The sequence below is a fragment of the Lissotriton vulgaris genome, chromosome 5 (genome assembly GCF_964263255.1).
Source record: "Lissotriton vulgaris chromosome 5, aLisVul1.2, whole genome shotgun sequence".
NCBI lineage: Eukaryota > Metazoa > Chordata > Amphibia > Caudata > Salamandridae > Lissotriton > Lissotriton vulgaris.
The window spans coordinates 77,535,302-77,549,045 of record NC_141693.1 but is presented as its reverse complement, the minus strand read 5'-3'; the positions used below and the strand labels follow the sequence as shown (position 1 = coordinate 77,549,045).

General features: G+C 51.0%; 1 protein-coding gene across 1 annotated transcript in view; it reads left to right on the top strand.

Annotated features, from left to right (window-relative positions):
* The window catches only part of LOC147710239 (E3 ubiquitin-protein ligase TRIM39-like), a 164,909-nt gene that overhangs the window by 120,172 nt on the left and 30,993 nt on the right, over positions 1–13,744 (top strand). The window contains exon 5 of the mRNA XM_086920911.1: positions 445–494. Within this exon, the coding sequence (XP_086777037.1) occupies positions 445–494 (50 nt within the window). The remainder of the gene's footprint in view (positions 1–444; positions 495–13,744) is intronic.

Here is a 13,744-nt window from a genome sequence, read left to right as displayed (position 1 = left end):
AAAGCAGTTTGCAGCAACATAGCTTGTGTGCTAATCCTTCCAAGGTTGTAGAGGAGTAGTGGCAATGTTTACACTGGCATCGATTGGGTGTGGTACTGTTATGTTGTGGGTGCTGGCAGGAATGCATGTGGACCTCCGTTAAGAAAGTATTAAATATATACTGGAGACCTCCAACAGGAGTGGATGTAACCTGTTAGTTAGCCTCACTGCGGTTGCAGCTGCTCCTAGAAGACCCATGATGGCATAAGATATTACAATAATTTTGGGATATTGCTAGAGCTTTGACTGTTGTGTATGAACAGTAGCTCACACTGAGCACTAGTTCACAGGTGCTGCTGTTAATACTGAACCTTATTTCAAATACAGGTCTTATGGGATGTTCATTCTTTGTTCCTGTAGCTGTCATTGCTCTTTAATACAAAAATGATGTGTTTGTTATTACAGGTGTAATAATGTGAAGATTCAGTGCTCCGAGGTGGTGAAGTGTTATAAAGGTAAACATTGTGTTGATTAGCTTTGTATGTTCATGAAAAAGGTATGACATGTTATGGGATGAGATGGTTTGATGTATGGTATTGTGGTATGTAATGGTATGGAATGTTTGGTGGGATATATGGTATGGTGGTATAGTATGGTAAGGTAAGGTATGGTAGGGTAGGGTAGGGTATGGTATGGTGGCATAGTATAGTATGGTATGAGATGGTGGCCTGGGATGGTATGGTGGTATAGTCAGTAGTATATGGTATTCAATGCTTATGTGCACTCGAGTCAGGGTACAATTACTCGATTTGTGCCTGCAGCCATAGGTCCATCTAATATGTGAGGGCGCACATGCACAGGGCCTTCCTCCAGTGCGCGCACACACTTACAATGCGTGCATGTCACCAAGAGCCCATTCCTCAACCACTTGCTTAAAGACATGGTGATGAACGGCGGTAATACTATCACTCTCTTGGTGAAGTGTTATTGCGCCCGAGCAACAACGCACCATCAAACCACTTTCAAATCCGGTACTTTCCCAGACGACTGGAAATGCGCAGAAGTCAAGTCCCTCCTCAAGAGACCCGACAGACCTGAAGAACTACGACCCATCTCTCTTCTTCCTTTCGCAGCCAAAGTCACCGATCAGATCATCAGTGCCCAGCTGACTAACTTCATCGAAGAGAACTCCATCCTCGACCCTTACCAATCCAGATTCCACTGCAACCACAGCACCAAGACCGCTCTCCTCGCCACCACTGACGACATCAGCACGCTCATCGACCCAGGCCTCACCGTAGTCCTCATCCTACTCGACCTCTCCACAGCCTTCGGCAGCGTCTCCCACCCAGACACCACAACGCCGGAATACAGGGAACCACCCTCGACTGGCTCTGCTCCTTCCTAACCGGCAGAACCCAAAGGATCAGACTTCCGCCTTTCGTCTCCAAACACACATAGATCAATTGCAGAGTACCACAAGGATCTTCTCTCAGTCCCACGCTCTTATTTATTATTATTTATTATTTATTTATTTATTTATTTAAAACACTTGTAGAGCGCAACTGTCACCTGACAGGTATCCTGGCGCTGAAAACTTACTCCTAAGATGGAAAGAGACGGGAGGCTAATTAGGGAATTAGAAGTGAATGGGATTGGGGAAGAGCCAAGGTTTGATTCGCTTTCTGAATGGCAGGAGTTGTGGAATTTGGCGAATGTCGACCGGCAGACTGTTCCAAAGTTTAGCGGCGGCCACTCTGAAGGATCTTCCCCCGGTCCTTACCTTGGTAAATCTGGGTACCAACACAAGGCAGGCTGAGGTGGATCGGAGAGTTCTGGTGGGGGTGTACCAGGAAAACATTTTTTGTAGGGATCTGGGGCCCGTTCTGTGTAGTGCCTTGAAGACAAGGCAGAGTGCTTTAAAAGCTATTCGCTGCTTCAAAGGGAGCCAATGTAGCTCGGCTAAGGCTGCTGTGGCCGAGGATCTCCGGGTCCAACCAGGGGCCAGTTTGGCTGCAGCCGACTGGACTCTTTGGAGTCTGTCCAGTAGAACAGCTGGGGACTCGAGCAAAAGAGCATTACAATAGTCAAGGCGACTAAGGATAGTGCACCTGACTATTAGTGCTTGGGCCTGGGCGGGGAGTAGTGGCATGATTTTACGTAAAGAACGCAGTAGGGCTGAGCAGGCAGAGACTGTTTTGGTTACCTGCGTTTCCATGCTGAGGTTGTTGTTTAGCATAGCACCCAGATTGCGGACACTAGTGACCGGCTGTGGTTTTTCTGGGTTTTTCGGGGGCCAGAATTCTGTAGGAAATAGGCGAGGAATCCGGCTCCCAGAGCAGAACAGGACCTCGGTCTTGGAGGAATTGAATTGCAGGGAATTCATGTGCAGCCAGCCGGCTGTGTCTCTTAAGCAGTCATGGAACGATTCCATGGGGATTGAGTCTTCCCCCTCCCAGGAGAGGATGAGCTGGGTGTCGTCCGCGTAGTTTACAGTTTTCAATCTGTGGGATTTGATTAAAGTGACCAGTGGTTTTAGATAAACGTTAAAAAGGATCGGGCTAATGGACGAGCCCTGGGGTACACCGTGAGGTACTGGGGAAAAAGCGATTGAAAAGGGGGGAGGGACACAGCCTGTTTCCTATCTCTCAGGTATGAATGGAACCAGAGCAGGGCGGTGCCGTCGACCCCTGCCTCTCTGAGCCTCTTTAGCAGAATCACATGGTTAACCGTATCGAATGCGGCAGACAGGTCCAATAAGATCAAGGCCACTGCGTGGCCCCTGTCTGCACGCATCCGAAGTTCTTCCATGGCTGTAAGCACAGCCGTTTCGGTGCCATGGGCTGGGCGAAAACCGAATTGGAAGCCGTCCAGGATGTGATTCTGCTCAAGATGTGTCGAGAGACAGGAGCTAACCCAGCGTTCCACCACTTTCGCTGGAAAGGGTAGAAGCGATATAGGTCGAAAGTTGGATAGACACTCGGGGTTCAAGGAGGGTTTTTTCAGCAGCGGGGTGATGAGTGCTTGCTTCCAGGGGGTGGGGACAAATCCACAGCACAGAGATTGGTTACGATCTTCTCTCAGTCCCACGCTCTTCAACATCTACTTGGCCCCCCTCGCTGCCATCGTCAGACAGCATGGACTAAGCATTGAATCCTACACCGTTGACACCCAGCTCATCCTCTCCCTCACAAAGGACCCCAAAACCACCAGACTCTGCTTCCAAGAAGCAATAAAAAAAGTATCTGCTTGGATGAGCAGCAGCTGTCTTAAACTCAACAGAAGTCCTAGTCCTTGGACCCTCCACCTCTGCGTAGGACAATTCCTGGTGGCCCTTGGCACCCCGCCCACCCCCATGGACCATGACCGAAACCTCTGCATCGTACTCGACTCTTCCCTCACAATGACCCAGCAGATCAACGCCGTTGCTTCCACACGCTCCAAACCCTCCGCAAGACCTTTAAGGGGATCCCCCCAAGCCAGAAAGACAGTCACCCACGCACTCCTAACGAGCAGACTGGACTACGGAAATACCCTCTACGCTGGAATCAACAAATCCCTGCTCCGCAACCTCAAGACCATCCAGAACACCGCGGCCAGACTCGTCCTTAGCATCCCTCGGCATGAGCTTATATTATCCAACACCTGCAAGACCTCCACTGGCTCCCCATCAAGAAGAGAGTAACCTTTAATCTACTCACCCACGCCTGCAAATCCCTCCACAACAGCGTACCCAAATACCTCAACGAAAGAGTTCCCTTCCACATACCCTAAAGCAACCTCCGTTCTGCCAACCTCGCCCTAGCAGAAACCCTGCACATCCGCAGAATGAGAGCGGGTGGAAGAGCCTTCTCCTACATCGCAGCCAAAGCCTGGAATGGGCTCCCAGACATCAGACGCTCCCCCACTCTGCACACCTTCATGAAGAGCCTCAAAGCCTGGCTCTTCTGCTAAGCCAGAGCTGCACCGCACTTTGAGACCCTCACAGGTAAGTAGCGCGCTTTAAACCCCCTCATTGATTGATTAAGTGCGAGGAGCAGTGTTGGGCTTTTAAAAGGCCAGATGGAGGAGCAGCTATTACGGGCACGGTAGATATGCTGAACGTTTCAGAGATTGCAGCTTGTACTGTTGCAGCTTCCTTTGTTTATTTCAGGGAGCTGCTAAGATTTGTAGAGAGTGCAGTGGGCCCTGGTTCTCTGATCTCCCACCGTTACAATGCCAACACCCTCCTTGCCCTTATCACATGACGCCACTTGCCACCTCGCATCACCGAAAGACACCAAAGGACATTTCTCCTGCATAAAAACTGCAGCTACACCTTTGCCCACCTCCACACACCAGCTCCTCTCGCCACCCAGCCGACCAACATTGCACCCTGCTCAGCTGCGTCCTCAACACGTGCTCCCTCTATTAACGGGCCCCCTAAATCTAGGATCTCCTCAACGCTGCCTCTCCCGACATCGCCTTCTTCACGGAAACCTGGACTAACCCCAGCTCTGGCCTGGACTTCGCCAGCGCCATCCCAGACGGCTACAAAATCACCCGCAAGGACCGCGCCGGCCGACCATGGAGGAGGCATCGCCATCATGCACAGTTGCACCTTCCGCCTGGTCACTCATTCGTATGAAACGACAACCATGGAACACCTCCACTTCCAGAACCAGTACCTTGAGACCCTTACAGGTGAGTAGTTGTGCTTAACAAACGCCTGATTGATTGACAAACCCCAACACCCCCTCCACGGCATCCGTGTCTACAGGCCTCCCTACTACTGCCCGCCCTTCACCGACACCATTATCGTCCTCATCGCACCCCAGGCTTTCGCACAGAGGTTTATATAGAACGAACTTGACCCGAATCTGGTATCTGAGTACTTTACATAGCAGCAGTTGCATTACACGAGGACACATTCATTTTTATTTTTGTTAGGCACGGGGAGATTGTGTTTTGCCCACAATCACAGGATGTTCAGCGTCCTTGCCGAGACTCAAACCCAGTTCCTCAGATTCGAGGTCGACCGCCCTAGCCGTTGACCAACTGCTCTCACCTGGACAACCCCAGTGACCAGAACACCAAATCCCTTCTGGGGAACCTTTTTAACATCTGACTCAAGCAGCTAGTCACCGCTCCAACCCACTCAACGGGACACAAGCTCAATCCCATCTTCTCCGCCAGCTGAAACATCATCTGCAGCCACACCACTGAACTCCTCTGGCTCGACCACCACTGCGTACACTTCGCTTTTACCACACCCACTGTACACCACTACCCCCCTTCTCCTCCATCATGGCTGGAACAAGGTCAACAAAGAGCATCTCATCGCCCTCCTCAGCACTACCATACCTCCGACATCAGCAGACACAAACACCTCTGCACGCAACCTCAAACAATGGATCTCCAACTGTGCCAACACGCTGGCACCACAGAGGAAGGCACCCGGCAAGCAACACTCCAAGAAAGCCAGCTTGTTCACTCCCGCCCTCCACGAGTCCAGACCCACTTGTAGACGACTTGAGCAGAGATGGAGGAACAACAAACCCCGGAAACACACGCAGCCTTCAAACCCGCCATCAGCACACACCACCACCACCTCCTGAAAACCACAAACAAAACGGCCCTCCAAGACAGAATCCACATTAACTCACAACAGCAAAGCACTATTTTCCATTGTCAAGGAGTTCGCCAGGCCCAACTGCGAGACCACAGATGTCCCACCCTCCCAAGACTTCTGCAACAAACTCTTCACCTTCTTTCACCTCAAGATCAGGCACGTCTACGAAATCTCCGACACCCACGACCCTCCCACCACGCCCGACATTACGCCACGCAACCACGCCACACCCCAACAGATCCTGCTCAACTGGACTCTGCTCATCACAGACAACACTCTCAAGACCATGAAGTGCATCCACTCCGGAGCACCCTCGGACCCGTATCACATCTTCCATAGAGCCGCCACCTCCATCGCCCCAGAGTTTAGCCGTACCATCAACTGCTCCATTGAGACCACCCCCTTCCCCGACGACTGGGAACATGCTGAGATCAACCCCCTGCTAAGGAAGCCATCCGCCAACCCGACAGATGTCAAGAACTTCAGACCCATCTACCTGCTGCCATTCCCAGCCAAGGTCATCCAGAAAGCCGTCAAAGGCCAACTCTCCAAGATCATCGAAGAAAACCAAGTCCTGGACATTTCCCAAGCCAGCTTCCGAAGCAACCACAGCCCAGAGACCGCACTACTCGCCCAACAACATCCACTCCCTCCTCGATCAAGTCAAAACCACAGCCCTCGTCCTACTGGACCTCTCGGCCGCCTTCGAAACAGTCTCCCATTGCACCTTAATCACACTCCATGACTCCGGCAACCGCGACAAGGCTCTAGACTGGATCCACTCTTTCCTTACCAGCTGAACACATAGAGTTTGACTACATCCGTTCCTCTTAGAACCTACAGATCTCAGCTGTGAAGTGCCCCAGGACTCCTCTCTAAGCCCCACTCTCTTCAACTTCTACATGGCCCCCTCACTGCCATTGTCCGGAACCACAGAGTCTACATAGTCTCGGATGACACCCAGCTGATCCTCTCCTTCACCAACGAACCCACAGTCCCCAGAATCAACTTCCACAGCAGGATGAAGGCCGTTGCCACCTGGATGAAAGATATCTGCCTCAAGCTCAAATCGGACAAGAACAAAGTACTCATCCTGGGACACACCGCCTAGCTTGGGATGTCTCATGGTGGCCCGCCGCACTGGGAACCCTCCCCACAGCCCCAACGGACCACGCACGTAACCTCGGCATCATACTGTACTCCTCACTCCCAAAGAACCGCCAGGTCAATGCTTCGAAAGACATTCAAATGGATCCCCACAAAATCCAGAAACACAGTCACTCGCGCACTCCTCACTGGCAGACTCTGTTAGGGCAACTCCCTCTACGCCGGCATCACTGAGAACCGCCTCTACATATGACAGAACCTTCAAAACACTGCAGCCAGACTGGTCCTCAACATCCCCTGCCTCAGCCACATCACCGAACACCTTCGAGAACTCCACTGGCTCCCAGTCAACAAAAGAATCACCTTCAAGCTCCTCACACATGCCTACAAAGCTCTCCATAAGACACACAATTTATGTACGGAATGCAGAACAAATCAAAACATTCACCCCCAGTCAAGGGATCTGGGTTAAATCCATCACGTACCGGTGTGAATGTATGACATTGTTCTGGATTCTGTCCATCAACTGTTTGTTCAAAGCTTTCCATGACGCAGGACCAGCATATCTAAATCACCGCCTCTCATTCCACGTACTGGTCAGACACCTTTGCTCCATGCAACTGTCCCTGGCCACCGTCTCATGGATCCTCAAGACCAAAACCGGAGGAAAGAGCCTTCTCCCACCTCGCTGCCAAGACCTGGAATACCCTGCCTCTCCACCTCAGGCAATTTTTTTTTGTGCTCGCCCCCAGAAAAGCTTCTGAAATGCCCTTATAATAAAGGCAGTGGTAGCCTCCAAGGGAAAATGTTGGAGAAGTGTGGATTTTCAACATACTGTGACTCTGGGCAAATCACTTCATCTCCCCAGTAACAATTTGGGGCTCAACGCAGGAATTAATGTATTGTACACAACATTTATTTATTTATTGCAGCGGAACTGGCCTGCATTTCATCCATAGTACGTGTAACTGCTCTTGTTATGCAATAGACCAGGGTTCTTCAAACTGTGGGGCGTGCCCCCCTGGGGGGGCGCGGCACCATCCCAGGGGGGGGCGCGTGCTCCACTCCGATCTTTCCTTTGTGCCAGTTCCTTTGTCCCTGTGGCAGCGCGATGTAGAGACACTCTGTGAGGGCAGGCGATTTCAGAGTGGGGCTTCAGGGGCCTAAGAGCTGAACAAAGCTCATTAGCATGCGAATGGTCTCTTAAAGAGGTGTGAAGTGCTCGGGTGCGGCTGGCTGGCTGAGTGTGTGTGTGCGCCCAGAAGCTGTGTCAGCCCGGGCACACACAGGCATGGTGAGATGAAGAGGGAGCGGGAGGGAGGGAGGAAGGAGACAGAGACAGATAGACAGAGGGAGAGCGAGGGAGGGAGACAGGCAGACAGAGGGGGAGCAAGGGAGGGAAACAGAGGCTGACAGAGCGAGGGAGGCAGCGCGAGGGAGAGCGAGGGAGAGTGAGGGAGGGAGACATGCAGACAGAGGGAGAGCGAGGGAGGGAGGCAGACAGATGGAGAGCGAGGGAGGGAGACAGGCAGACAGATGGAGAGCGAGGGAGGGAGACAGGCAGACAGAGGGAGAGCGAGGGAGGCAGAGTGAGGGAGAGCGAGAGAGGCAGAGTGAGGGAGAGCGAGGGAGACGGAGGGAGAGCGAGGGAGACGGAGGGAGAGCGAGGGAGACAGGGGAAGAGCGAGGGAGGCAGAGTGAGAGAACGAGGGAGACAGAGGGAGAGTGAGGGAGGCATGGCGAGGGAGACATAGGGAGAGCGAGGGAGACAGAGGCAGCTAGAGGGAGAGCGAGGGAGGGAGACAGGCAGACAGAGGGAGAGCGAGGGAGGGAGGGAGACAGGCAGACAGAGGGAGAGCGAGGGAGGGAGACAGGCAGACAGAGGGAGAGCGAGGGAGTGAGACAGAGGCAGACAGAGGGAGAGCGAGGGAGGCAGAGTAAGGGATAGCGAGGGAGACAGAGGGAGAGCGAGCAAGACAGAGGGAGAGCGAGGGAGGCATAGCGAGGGAGACATAAGGAGAGCGAGGGAGACCGAGGCAGCTAGAGGGAGAGCGAAGGATGTCGGGTGGAGCCGGCCACCAGACGTCCGTTATGTTGCCATGTGGGTGAATAGATGTATGGGTGGAGTGGTGGATGTATGGGTGGAGTGATGGGTGGAATGGTGGATGTGTGGGTGACATGGTGGATGTATGGGTGGGGGGGTGGATGGATGAGTGAGGGGATGGATGGATGGGTGAAGGGGTGGATGGATGGGTGAAGGGGTGGATGGATGGGTGAAGGGGTGGATGGATGGGTGAAGGGGTGGATGGATGGGTGAAGGGGTGGATGGATGGTGGGAGAGAGGATGGATGCTCGAGTGGAGGGATGGATGGGAATGGATGGATGTGTGTATGGTTGGAAGTGTGTATGGTTGGAAGGGTAGATGGATGGGTGGAGGGATGGATGGATCAGTGAAATGGTGGATGGATCGATGGGGGGTAGATGGTGGACGAGTCGGTGGGTGGATGGATGAGAGAGGTGATGGATGGATGGATGGATGGATGTATGGATGTATTGATGTATTGATGTATTGATGGGTGAAGGGGTGAATGAATGGATGGATGGATGAGTGAAGGGGTGGATGTGGGGATGGATGGGTGATTGAGGAGGGTGGATGGACGGGGGGATGGATGGAGGAGTGAAGGGGTGGGTGAGAGGTCAATGGATGGATTTATGAGTGGATGAGTGGATGGATGGGTGGATGGATGGATGGATGAGTGGGTGGCTGGGTGAAGGGTGGATGGAGGGATGGGTGGCTGGGTGAGGGGGGGAATGGAGAGAGAGGGGGAGGATGGATAGATGGAGGAGTGAGGACATGGATGAATGATTGGCAGAGTGGATGGGCAGGTGTGTGCATAGATGGGTGAGGAGAGGAGCATGGAAATGGATGGGTCAGAGAGTGCATGCATGAGTGGGGGGAGGGGGATGGGTGGATGGATGAGTGACTGGGTGGATGGATGAGTGGGTGGGGGGATGGCTGGATGGGTGAGAGGGTGGGTGGTTGGATGGATGGATGAGTGAGTGGATGGATGGGTGGAGGAGTGGATGGATGGGTGGAGGAGTGGATGGATGGGTGGAGGAGTGGATGGATGGGTGGAAGAGTGGATGGATGAATGGAGGAGTGGATGGATGAATGGAGGAGTGGATGGATGAGTGGGAGGATAGCTTGGGTGAAGGGGTGAGTGGTTGGATGGATGAGTGGGTGGATGGATGGATGGGTGGAAGAGTGGATGATTGGTGAGGGGATGGATTGGGTGAAGGGATGGATGGATGATGGATGGATGGATGGGTGAGGGGGTGGATGGAGGGATGGATGGGTGAGATGATGGATGGAGGGATGGATGGATGGTGGATGGGTTTGCAAGTGGTTGAAGGGATTTGGATGTGGATGGGGCACAGATGGAGGGAAGGAATGAATGGTGGGGGAGTTGGTGGATGACAAGGTGTACATGATGGATGGGGAGGGTTGTGATGACTTCCTTTGCCTTGGAGGATTGTGTTTTGAGCTGTGTGGTACGCCTCTGTCGTTTCGCCACACCCACTCACAGGCCTGCAGTTTGCTAGGCACTCTTGTTGTGTTGAGCATTGTTTGCCGGATATGGCCCGTGGTGTGCGCGTTGCAGTCGATCATGTGGTGTGCCGGATTCCCGAGGTTTCGGTCGGGTGGTGGGGGGCCCAACATCTGGGGGAATTCAGCTGGGGGGCTCAACCTGGAAAAGTTTGAATACCTCTGCAATAGACTGTTTCTCAGTTCATGTTTTTGACCACTTACTTTTAATACTTGCTGAGTTCTATGCTTCTTCCATTTCCCCTTGATGAGAGAAATGCAAAGAAACAGCCTTTCCATGCTGCTGTCCTGAACCAAAGCAGATGCCATATTAAAAGAAAAACACACTACTGAGTTCCCCAGTGGTTAGCGCATGTGGTGAACTTCAAAAATGTCATATTGTAGTAATTCGTCCACACAGCCACAGTATGCAGTGTTCCCTCCAGGTAATGTCATTAACGGGAAAAGTTCTCCTTGATTATCAGAAGTTCACAGTCTTGAATTATGTAATTATTCTCTGTAGTAGTTAAGGTTTGAGAAAAGAACACCACTGAATACACTGCACTTGTCACTGGAATGTGTTATGAAGAGATCACCCTTAAGGGAGCAAGGATGCATCGGTTTCAGCCGAAGAGCAGGCCTACATCTGGATTGTTCAAACTGGGTAGACCAGACCTATTTCTCGATTTTTAGTGAAAGCCTCATCTTGCATCACGTCCCATTTGAAGGGTTCCCCTTTACTGTACAACATTTTTTCATATGTAACCGTATCATATTCTAACATGTTTGTTGAATGTTTTACATTCCAAGTATTTTCAAGGCTCAGCTCGTACGAATAAGAGTGCAACCCTTTCTAAGTCATACCATTTATATATGGTGCTTTTAAAACTTGGGGAATTTGGGCAATGAATGGCTCTCTTAGGCTGCCAACAACTTTACCTGCCAGTCGGGAGAAAGCCGTGCCACAATACATCGCCTAAACAGCTGGGGACTACTACGATTTCCATCATCCTCAAGGTCCCTCTTACACGCGACCCAGACCCGCGGTGTGGTAGCCACCAACTGTACCTGCTAGGGGGAAAAAGCTGTGCCGCAATACATCGCCTGCATCTCTGGGGAATACTTCCATTTCCGTCATCCTGCAGGACCCTCTTAAGCACTCACAAGCACGACCCGGACCCGTGGCGTGGGATGTGCGTGTGGGCGAGCCGAGGCCAGGGTGGGCCCGTCCATGCCTGCAGGGCCCCCCTCTAACGCTGCTGGTCCAAAAGACTACATCGGACCACCACCATGAACAACAAGAAGCAGCCAGAATCAGGTGGGGAACTAATTTGTACTTTGGATTCCTTTCTTGTAAAAATATCTAATGCCCTAACAAAGGAAACCGGGATAACAGAGCTGAGACTTTCCATGGGAGGGGTTGACGGACCTATCTGTTGCATATCAGATCTTATTACACCTCTAGAAGACTCTGTGCTTGATAAGCTTAACACTTTTCAGTCCTCAAGCGCATCTTCTGCACCATCGTCTAAAGATCCAATGGGCAAAAGGAAAAGAGGCCAGCTGAGAGAGCCATCTTCTACGCAAGCTAAATGATCCAAGAAAGCTCCCCTGACGAGCACTCTGTTGAACTCCAAAACCCAATCCCATATGCAGGAACCACCCCTTCCGAATGGGGGAAATCTTTTTGAAAAACTCAAGTCTTTTCCAAACTATGGTACAGCCCCTTTTATCATGGCTGGAAAACATAGAACAGAGAGTAATCCAGCTATTTGAAAGGGATGGGCATTTAAGCCGCTACCCCCCCACCCCCCAAACCTACCAGGTTACCCTCAAATTCTATGTGCGCCTCAACTATAACTTCAGATTTATGTAACCCCCCTGTAGAGAAGAAAGATAAGACTGGGGTTGGGGTAGGAGACCGGAGGAGAAGTTCGCTTTAAACTCCTTCTGTACCAGCTATGGTCAAGAGACGATCAGATAGGGTACAAACAGGCAGGCCGTAGATGAACATCTACTGATGCCCAAGTAATGAGTTCTCACTTAAACCAAGTTCGCCCAACCAAAGATTCAATCAGGCCAATAACAAGGGGGTAGAGTGATGTAGGAAACATCCCGTTGGCAAACGGAGACAGTAAATCACAATATTTAAGCCTCCCACCAGCATCGTACCCATACATACTGGTCAACGTTCCGGAATTAAAACCATCCCCGTCGGAGACAACAGAACAACTAATGTCCAAAGTACGGCATTGGTTGACTAAATATTGGAGCATAGGTCTATATATTCAGGGGCACCTTTTTATGGCAGAAGAACCAAGTGGGGGGGGGGTTGCGCCTAAAAAGATCAAGGAAGATTGCATAGTAGTTCAAATGGATAGCATTGGATTAGTTGGGCAGCGATTAAGAAATTGCCCACAGCACCAACAGCGAGGACCACTATCTTTGCCCTACCTCTAGGTTATTTCTATAAGCTACAAGACCTTGCGAGGTACCAGTAGGGCAAGGAAACGTCAAAGGGCATTTACCCTAGTAATTCCTGCACTAAACCGCTTTCATCTAGTGACCCCCGTGACCTAAGAGGCATTTCCACCTCGAACCAATTTGCTCCATCGAACAGTTTAGAGGACTGTGATTGACTCCACAGAAAAAGGGTCCAGAATCACACTTGGAGGTTAAGCCCCCAATCACTGAGTAGGGAGGAGACTAAAACACCAGAGGGGACCACTAAGCTAAGGTTGATAATACTGAATATTGCAGGGTATAGTGGTAAGACAAGTAATACTGAATGATTAAGTGAGATTAGCAAATACAATATCCTCTGTTTTCAGGAAACATGGGAGGAGGGGCCTATCTCCCTGAATGGATATTGTTCGTTCCAAACCTCGGCATTGCATTCTAGAATGGGTAGAGCAAAGGAGGCTTACAAACACTATTAGCCAATACTGTTAGGGTGAAAATTATAAAAAACTTTAAAAGTCTTCTTTTTCCATTATGGGGTTTGTGAGGGAGAGGGGGACTGGGGTCTGGTTATTATACATTTCTACAATAATCACTTTTGAAATTTAGACCTTGTCGTGGAAGAAGTTGAAGGGGAGATTAATGAATTAAGCACCTCCCACTGCAAGCCACTGAACATATTATGGCTTGGAGACTTTAATATCAAGAGTTACCCATTAGTTGATAAGCCTGGTTGTGGTGTACCAGATTCAGAGTGGGACCCAAGTATTCGCTTCATTCATACTGTATATGGGAACCCCCTAAATAGAAATTTAATTACTTGGAACTTAGTGATAGGCATTGAGGTACACCAGGATACCGGATGTTTGGACAGAACATTTGAAAGGGCAGGTAAAGGTTCAACAATAAACTACATCATTATCTTGGATAACCTGAGAACTCGTATAAAGAATGTTAAGGTCCTATCCTTAGATCTAAGCGATCATGCCCCCTTAATCTGC